The 9,763-nt window shown below is 39.8% G+C and overlaps 1 protein-coding gene across 2 annotated transcripts in view; it reads right to left on the bottom strand.

Annotated features, from left to right (window-relative positions):
* Window positions 1-1,432: 1,432 nt before the first annotated feature.
* The window catches only part of IGF1 (insulin like growth factor 1), a 168,599-nt gene continuing 160,268 nt past the window's right edge, over window positions 1,433-9,763 (bottom strand). For both annotated transcript variants that reach the window (XM_073575164.1, XM_073575165.1), the window contains exons 3-4: window positions 6,791-6,972; window positions 1,433-4,539 (exon numbers count right to left, since the gene is read on the bottom strand). In XM_073575164.1, coding sequence (XP_073431265.1) covers window positions 4,480-4,539; window positions 6,791-6,972 — 242 coding nt within the window. In that variant the 3' untranslated portion in view covers window positions 1,433-4,479. The remainder of the gene's footprint in view (window positions 4,540-6,790; window positions 6,973-9,763) is intronic.

Raw genomic sequence — 9,763 nt, 5'->3', positions numbered from 1 at the left:
TTTTCCATATATAACATCACATGATTAAAAACTGACTAGTTGAATCCTTCTAATCTATATGTAGGAACAAGAAGTCCCATTTTTCCCTGCATGAATCATCATTAGAACTACAGCTCTACATCACTGCAAAGTCCCTACCAGGAGTAAGGAGCGGAGCAGCCTGGTCAGAGGAGTAGGATGACTCATGCAAGTAAAACAGACTTCCTGCTTCTACATAGAGCTAGCTTGGACGGATTCAGCTAGTCAGTATTCAAAAACGTGATATCATAGATTTAATGGAAAAGAGAAGAATTTACTGGGTAGAAAGGTAAAATGAGCACTTGTAAGTACGAAGTGCTATATAATAAATATGATGATTGCAATATATTAAAGGGATAAAAACACTGATGCGAATGCTTCTTTAAGAATAACTGATCAATCATAAGCAGCTTATTGCCAATGTTTAGTTAATTTCGAGCCTAGCTTGCAGAGAGTAAAATAGGATCTGCATTTGCTGATGTTAATCAGTTATATTTCGTAAGGATGGCTGTTGTATTTATGGTGACTTTGACGGAGTCAACCACTTCATTCAGGTTCTGTCTTCTTGCAGTATTCTTTATACTTTGTACTTGTATGACTCTTTGTAAAAAAGAGTCCTTACTAAAGATGTAAAATTGACTAAATTTCATGAAGGTAGTACAATTTTGCAAGTATTTGTAGATGAGAAATATTTTTTGCATGCAATTTGAATTAATGCAAGTTATGAATTAATCCCCCTCATATTTCAGTGCAGAGTGCTACAGACCTCACTTTTTTTGTCAATCTCAGTTGTAAAAATTCATTGAATATAGAAAGTACTATTACATATAAAGGATCCTGTAGGTTCAGAGGTCGCAATCACTACCAGGCCTTGGTCTTTTAAGGAGCCCGAAAATTATGTCATTAGCATCCAGGAATCTTATGATACTTGGAAAGATCTCAATATGTCGAGACACCTGCCTAGGAATAAAAACGCATTTCCTATTCTACTCAACTACCTATTGCTTTATAATACAGACATTTAGCCACTAATATATATGAACTGCTGTTGAAATAGCATAAATGAATAAGATAACCAGCTTTCATATAGAATTGCAGATTTTTTGCTAGGTTCTATCTTGTACTTTCCTTTATTGAGTCAACAGTTACTAGCGTAAGACACAAAAGTCCTTGTTTTATGGGTTGCCAGGATCAATTTCGATGACACGCTTTTCAATTATGGTAGAATTATTAACTTTCAAAAATAGTTTTATTCATGTAAGGAAAGCAGGCTTTTCCTTTCCCATAAATTGAATAAACCTCCTCTTCAAGCCACATATGGAATGGGGGTCATGATTCAATGAATTGACGTAAATTGACTCAAGGGATTTCTCCTTTTTGACATCTGCTGTACAAATTAAACACAACAAAACTGTTAAATGGTATACAGTTTCTTTACTGGGAGATGACTGAAGCAATCATTTTAAAACTATGACAGGACCCTCTTGGAGAAAAACTCTTTTCATTTGGTATGAATTAGCAGCTATTAACACTTTTTCACTTTGGATACTGAAAAATTGCCTTTCAATCTGTTCAAGGAGAGGGGGTTAAGACAAGACAAGCATATTTTGTGTCTGCTGGTATAATGTTCCTTCCTATACATTGTGTGGTTTTGGAAGTAGCCCAGCCCTATTATCAAGCTCTACACATGGCAAACTCCTTGTCTACGAGGGACTAAAAATATAAAAGCTTTTCTAACATATTATCACAGAGAATCAATTTTTTTTTTGGGAACTGTGAAACTGACAATTTATCTGCTACTCTCTTAGGCTAAGGTTACACTGAGAAAATTGGCCCAATCATGCTAATCACACATCAAATCACACATCAAAGTCAATGTAGGATCTGATTTTCTTGGGGGTGGAGAGAAATTAAAAGTTTGCCCACCTTGTCCTTTATGTCAGCCCATGAAAATCGAACTGCACTTGAATGTCATCCTTGCGTGGTCCGATTTTTTTTCACGGACCCAAGGACTTGAATGGACGATTTTCGTAAGCAAATTGTGCATGCTGTGAAATTTTAACTTTGACCACTCTGTCCAAATAAAAATTTGGACATGTGCACAGCCCAAAATAATAACATGGGTGTGAGTGCTATCCATCAAAATAGCACTTGTCTGATTTAAGCGGTCGTGTGCCCGTACTCTTAAAGTATGGCAGAAACCTGGAGAAGAAATAGGGTTAAACCAATATTTACATCCCCATCAATCTTAACATACATGGGGTATACTGCTTTATTAAATGCCAATATATAATACTGCTTGTACCCTGCGTTGGCTAATGACAGATGGCCAATGCATCCCTTTTTTTTTAAAAGGGTTTTCTTAGGCTGGAGTCACACATAGCGACTCACCAGCGATCCTGACAACGATATCAACTTGTCAGGATCGTTGGTGAATCGCTATGTGATCGCTGGTGAGCTGTCAAACAGACAGCTTCACCAGCGATCCGACAGTGACACCCAGCGCCCGGCGTCGCTGTGCACGTTAGTAACCAGCGCACTGATGCAGGAAGCTGGTAACTAACGAACACATCGGGTATCCAAGGGACGTGCATCCCTAGATACACGATGTGTATGTTAGTTACCAGCTCCCTGCATCAGCGCGCTGGTAGCTAATGTACACATCGGGTATCTAAGGGACGCATGTCCCTTGGATACCCGATGTGTACATTAGTTACCAGCAGATCGCTGGTCTCCCGCCTGTCACACGCAGTGATGCATGGTGGCCAGCGGGAGACCAGCGACCAAAAAAAAGTCCTGGCCTTTCCTGCAGCGATCAGCGATACCGGCTGGGGGGGCGGACGCTGATCGCTGTCACACACAGCGATCTCGCTGGTGAGATCGCTGTTGCGTCACAGAAATTGTGACTCAGCAGCGATCTCGCTAGCGAGATCGCTATGTGTGACGGGGCCTTGAAACCAGGCCCAATCAGATAATGCTTTAAACTGAAAAGGGTTGTCTTGTTTGTATAACCAATTTAAGAGGATAAAAAAAAACTATTGGAAGTGGACAGTTTGTAGAAAATGAGAGAGAAAATAGTCTTTCAGAAATGTGGGATTAATAGACCTTCATCACTTACTGTAGGTTGGATTTACACTGCACAGCTGTGGATGGTAAATGACCAATTGGGGATCAGTTACGTGTAAGTCCGTCAGTGGTAGTTAAATGGCCTGTTTAGACAAGTCAACTGCATTAGACATGTCCTCAGAAAGATTGGTAACACAATAAAGCTTCATGTTCTCGGCAGCGCATGACCTGTTTACAGAGGATAATGTTTTGCTAAAAATGATGATTGTAATCTTGCTTAAAAATCATCACACCCATTGTACAAGTATTTTGCTTGTTCATTGGGTGACTGACAACCTGCTTGGACAGGCTGATACTTGGGACACCAAAATTCCTAGGAACGATGGTTCCTGATTAACAACCTGCCTAAACTGGCTCTAACTCCACTCCCAATAATAAATATTTTTTGTTCACATTTCTATTTTTCTTTCAAGTCAGTACAATTAGAAGGTAAAACGCAATAAAAAAAAAAAAGTTCAATACATTTACAATAAGGCCCCAGTTTGTTGTTTAAGAGATGAGTTTGCTTTTACCAGATAACATTATTGGCCAGATCATTACACAACACTCACTACAACATACGGTAGCACCATTGTACTATTTTACAGCTCTACTTACCAAATGATATATGTGCATTAGTGATATACGGGTATTGTATGGATTGAGCACAAATGTATATTGTTGGACAATTAATTAGCTTGTCACCTAGAGTGATTTGTGATGTTTATGAGCTTAGACATGTGTTTAACTGTTGCATCTTACCATAGTTAGCAAAAGGTGAATGAATCAAGCCGTAGTGAAATGTAAAACCTAACCCACAATCTGCATATATTGGGATGATGGGATTCTTGAACATAAGGACAGCAATAAAACATTTTTTTGATATTGAAAAGCTAAACTGTGCAAATACAGAAGGGCAGGCAAACAATGTTAATGGATGCTGGATAATAAAACAGTCCATGAAGAGAAGTGCAAATATAAGAAAGAACTCTCTTAGACATGTCTGGGTCATTCTTCCAGCACCCATCGAACAGTGGATAAGTATAGTGCAATTGGGGCCATTAAAAAGGCTGTTTATTTTTGGACCTCTAGGGGATACAGGCCATTAACAGAAATGCTTGCGCAGGACACGTAAAACAGGTGAAAGATTACACAGTATAGGATCAGCTAAGTGAATTGTCATGATTCGGTTTGGAATACATAATATTGGAATGTGTATTTGCATCGTACGAAGGAAGAATGCCCATTGATTGAGAGAAGTGAAGTCTTTCCCTGTTTTATCTGATTTTGTTCCATTTCAGTGATGTATCCTGCAGATGGCACATTCATTCTTCAAGACTTTAAGTGGCAATAGCATTATATCCTGAAGCTCCGGCTTCCTATGTTCCCTCTACTTGCATTCTTCAGATGTACCTCCTGTAAGCATAGACATACAGCAACTTATTAAAAAACACCACAAATCAGTTAGAAAATGCCAAAGTTCAAGCTTTAAGTAAGCCATATAAAAATGATCTTCTGATACGTCATATATTTTCGTGAAAAGATCACACTGGTGGTATCTGTCATCATGTGTCACCATTCATTTTTTAGAATGAAAGGCCTCTATAAAACTATCAAACCGACTGAAGATGAAGACTGGACAAAGACCATCTTTTTGTCATATTTGATTGATGTGCCATACATAGGGGCATATTAGAGTACATCTATGGGCACAAAATGTGAACAAGAGAAATACAATATAGTAGAATTCCGTAGAAAAGTCAAAACAGGATTTTTTTGTTACAAAGAAAGGATTCACTTCTTGTTTCTTTTGAACTCTGTATCCCTCCCTTTGTGCCTCCTAATCAGGGGCCAACACATCATTGGTGCAACTTTTGCAACTGCAAAGGGTTTCAAGCTGTTTGGGGGCCCACTTCTACCTCCAAAGGTGGAATTGTGCATTATAATGAACTACTGGACTACAAAGGGCTCATATACAATTTTTGCATATGTGACCTCTTCTGTGTGTCCGCCAGTGCTCCTAATGAATAATTTCCCGCTACCAGAGTCTTAATTTGATAATGTGATAGCGAAACATATATGTAATATTTTTATTCTGCATGAATGGCAGTGTGCTTAGAATGTTGTGTTAAAGAATAATTAAAATTTGTTAAATGTAATTATCATTCAGACATTGAAAATGAATTTACCATATTTTTATACTAGTTAATATTAATTATTATACTTTATTACCTTATTTTGCTTGCTTCTCTCCCACACAGTATGCTGCAGTGCTGCTTTAATGCCCAGACCATGATCCTTTAGAAACTTCTTTGAACTGCGGCTCAGCAATCATATGTACTCTATATTCTTACAGTCTGTGTAAGAGAATTTTGATTTCTGATACTCTATTCCCAACCCTGGTACTCAGACAGGAGACTTCCTATATGTAGACTGAAAATTGTATTGTTTTTCTGAGCAGCAGTTGAAAGAAGCTTCTAAAGGAGCAAGAGAATTTAGCAAACTAAGATAATGAAACATTACAAAAATTCATAATTTTGCAATTTCTGGAGGATAATTAAATTTACAACAAAATAGTTTAGTTGCTCAATTGAAATTAATGTTGTATAGAGGCGTTTCTAGGAAATCAATGCTGGTCTAAAATCATAGACTTCAACAACATGGTTATCTTACATCTATACATATCTAAAACATATGTTCACAGACCTATAGAAGCAGCATTTCAACTCCTATGCTACCTTTTATTACATGTGTTCTTGCAGTCTTTGGCTAGTTTCACACTAGCGTTTATTCCACGCAGCGCACGGCGCTGCTAAGCCCCGCCCCCTGCCGGCTCCCTGCCCGCCCCATCTGGTCATCGCCGCCTACTATCGCACATGGACGCTTGGGATCTGCGCACACTATCTTTAGCATAGGGTGAGCAGATTGTGCGCTGGCCGTGCGCTAGCAGGATTTTGGCGTGTGCTGCGCACTTTTGAAGGTGCGCCAAGCGCGCCGAAATGCAACATGCTGTGTTCGGCGCACACGGGCGCACCTTCAAAAGTGCGCAGCGCACGCCAAAATCCTACTAGCGCATGTCCAGCGCACCCTATGCTAAAGATAGGGTGCGCAGATCGCAAGCATCCATGTGCGATAGTAGGCGGCGATGACCGGATGGGGCGGGCAGGGAGCCGGGCGCTGCGTGGAATAAACGCTAGTGTGAAACTAGCCTTAAGCTTTGCCCTATGGGTATTTAGCGGAATCTTTATTTTTATATAATCTTTATTTTGATATAGCGCTAACAAATTCCGCAGCGCTTTACAGTTTGCACACATTATCATCACTGTCCCCAAAGGGGCTCACAATCTAAATTCCCTATCAGTATGTCTTTGGAATGTGGGAGGAACCCCACGCAAACACGGGGAGAACATACAAACTCCTTGCAGATATTGTCCTTGGTGGGATTTGAACCCAGGACCCCTAACCACTGAGCCACCGTGCCGAATCAAATCCTCATAGACATCTACAGTGAGCTTAAAAACACACATGACTGTGGGTACACAAAAATGCTTAATCAGTCATAATAATTGCATTATAAGTATAGTATATATATTAATTTGAAGGCATCAATGCATTTCTTCTACTACATCCTACGACATCTAGAAGTCTTCTTATAATGCTAGATTACCTTTTGAGCTTTTGGAATATCAGTGTGACGCTGAGCACGCACGGATCGCGCTGATTTCACTGCCTTGACGGGTGCACAGTACATCTCTAACCTCCTAAGGTCACAGCTTTGGAAACAGCATTCATCGACTATCCCTCTGTGATGTGAACGTCGACTGCTGTATCCATACCCCACTGGTTTACCTGAGTGAGAAATAATGATAGATTTATAGAACACATGACAATGATAGCTAAACTAATATAGTGGTCCAGCGAATTCTACATTAAAAATATTCCACTGAAATTAATAAGCTATCCATGTAACGTATAGTAGCACTGGATCCACAGAGCAAGTGGCACATTTTGTATCTGTTTTTGGATTTGTCTACAGATTTGGGTCAATGGGATTGTCCAGGATTAGAAAAACATGGCTGCTCTATACAAAATTCTACAGCACTCTTGTCCATTTTGGCACAGCTGATTCAAACTGGCATGAAAATGCCAAAAATTGCAAAATTGTTGTGCAACTCCCCATTACACTAAAACTGTGCCACTTTTCAAAGCTTTTCTGTTGACAATGATGATATTCATGTCCACATTAGTGATCCACCCAAACGAGCAAACATTTTGGGTTTTAGTCGATTTATCAGAAGTATGTTTACACAGGCCGATTATCAAGAATACGTGTTTTTATGAATAGCAATAAACAATGGATAAGTATTTGAAATTTTACCTTTTTTGTTTTTACATTTTTATCTATATTTTTCACCTTTTTATCCTTATTACTTACTGAAAATCAGCTGTGGATTATTCACTATAATATAACAAAACCTTTATGCTCCAGTTACTACAACATGAAGAGACAAAACTATCAGCACTTCCGAGAATACAAGTGATAAGACTATCTAAATATTTAATGCATTTTCTTCGCTGTTAACTTTACAGTACTAGTTAATATTTGCTATACTCTAATGTAAAATATACATGTGAATCATTTTATTTACTTTCTCCTTTTAGAGAAGGTGTTGAACAAGCCGATAGTGTGCATATTCATTCATGACAGATTCACCGCCCTACCACCACTACTACATCAATCATTGAGGTACGACCACGAATGTTTGTCAATCCAGAGCCTCAATTATAATAACCTAATAAAATTGATAGTATGACGCAAAATGTACCAAAGTCTCATGAGTCCTGCATTACATATTAAATAACGAAATATGATGATTAAGATTAGTCAAGTTTGCCATTTTGTTTCCCAAAAAATACATTTGGGGTGAATAAATTTGTGTGAATCTCAATACTAGTAAACTTGTAATTTCTTGGAAAGTGCACATGGGGGAGAGGAGACAGAGATAACTCTGCTGACCATAAGAGATTACACTCTACAGGAGAGAGAGAGAGGAGAACCTGTTGACTATAAGAGAATACGCTATATAGGCGAGAGAGAGAGAGGACCTCGCTGACCATAAGAGCTTACACTCACCAGAATAGATTAAGGGTAACTTGTCAACCATAAGAGCCTACACTCTACAGGCAAGAGAAAGAGAGAGAAAGATAGAGGACCCTGCTGATCATGAGAGCTGACACTTTACAGAAGAGAAAGAAAGAAAAGACTCTGCTAACTAAAGGAGCTTGCACTGTGTAGAACAAAAAGAGAGAACACAACTAACCATAAGAGCTTACACTCTATAGGTGAGAGCAGTGTCGGACTGGGGTGTCAAGGGCCCACCAGTAACATTGACTTTGAGGGGCCCACTTTTCACCTGCATACAAATATTACACTCCCCTCATTCATAAATGTACCTATATCTCTATATAATAATAAACTGGGTAGTTAGGTTAATAATGAATGATGAGAAGCTGCTTTTTTCTGTACAGAGTAAATCAAGTGAATTATGCCAAGTACTCTCCATATAGTGGGGTTGGGGGCCCTGATCTGCACAGGGGCCCACCGGGGGATTCCCCCGTTACCCTGTGGGCCAGTCCGAGCCTGGGCGAGAGAGGACATCATTAACCATAAGAGAAAAAGGTTAAGCAAAATGACGTTAGCCCACTCTCTGATGCTTCAGCAAGATGGGAAATTGTTATGAATGAGTCACCGTAGGAGGCAAAAACAGAAATGCTAGTTAAGTCCAGAAAACCAGAGAAGTTGGCAGCTATTGGATTGCAGACCCCTGAACCTATCAACAACAACTAGCAGTAGCCGTGGGGGGTTCCTACGATGCCCTAGACCCCTCAATCACAGCCGGAGAACTGCCTAGCCTAAAGACAGAAAGGGAAATCTAAACTGCCCCAGAGCAGACCCCAAAGCAATAGGCAGCCCCCAACATATAATGACGGTGAAGCAAGAAGAAAAAACACTAACACAGATAGAAAGATAGACTGAGCAAATGATGGGGCCCAAGATAACTAGATAGAACAGGATAGGAAAGCTGCTGTCTGCAATCCGTGAAAAACCCTATCAAAATAAGAGCCAACAGACTGACAGGGAAAAAGGCCCTGAAGACGCTAGGCTTCAAAAAAGACTATGTCAGGTATTTTCTGAAGACAGAGCAAACCGACAAAAAAGGAATTCAGCTCACCCCAGCAGGGAATGGCAGAATCCAGAAAAGCAAGGCAAACTAAAACAAAAACACAAATGCAAAAAGGCAAAGCAGAAAACTTAGCTTTTGAGGAGCAGGAATCAGACTGGTCTCCTAGAATTCCACAGAGAAATCACCAGCGAGGCAGAAGGGCGTCGGCTGCCTTATATCCAGTCAGAGATCCCCGTCGCCCAGTCATCCGCTCCCAGCTCAGGTGCTTGGTAATCAGCCTCACTACCTTCCTTCACCAGAAGAGGTAGTTCATCAGACCTCAATGGTGAAGGGGAAAATGAACTCATAACAGGAAATGGTGTTGGGCAATTTAGATTGCCTAATGGCAATAGCCTCCGGCAATGATAGCTCTATGTGCCACATTATATGTCCTTTTGTTCAGTGTTTCAAGTTTT

The sequence above is a fragment of the Dendrobates tinctorius genome, unplaced genomic scaffold (genome assembly GCF_039654945.1).
Source record: "Dendrobates tinctorius isolate UK_male_01 unplaced genomic scaffold, ASM3965494v1 ptg000043l, whole genome shotgun sequence".
NCBI lineage: Eukaryota > Metazoa > Chordata > Amphibia > Anura > Dendrobatidae > Dendrobates > Dendrobates tinctorius.
Note: the sequence above shows the minus strand (reverse complement) of the source record. Positions and strands in the feature narration are given on the sequence as shown.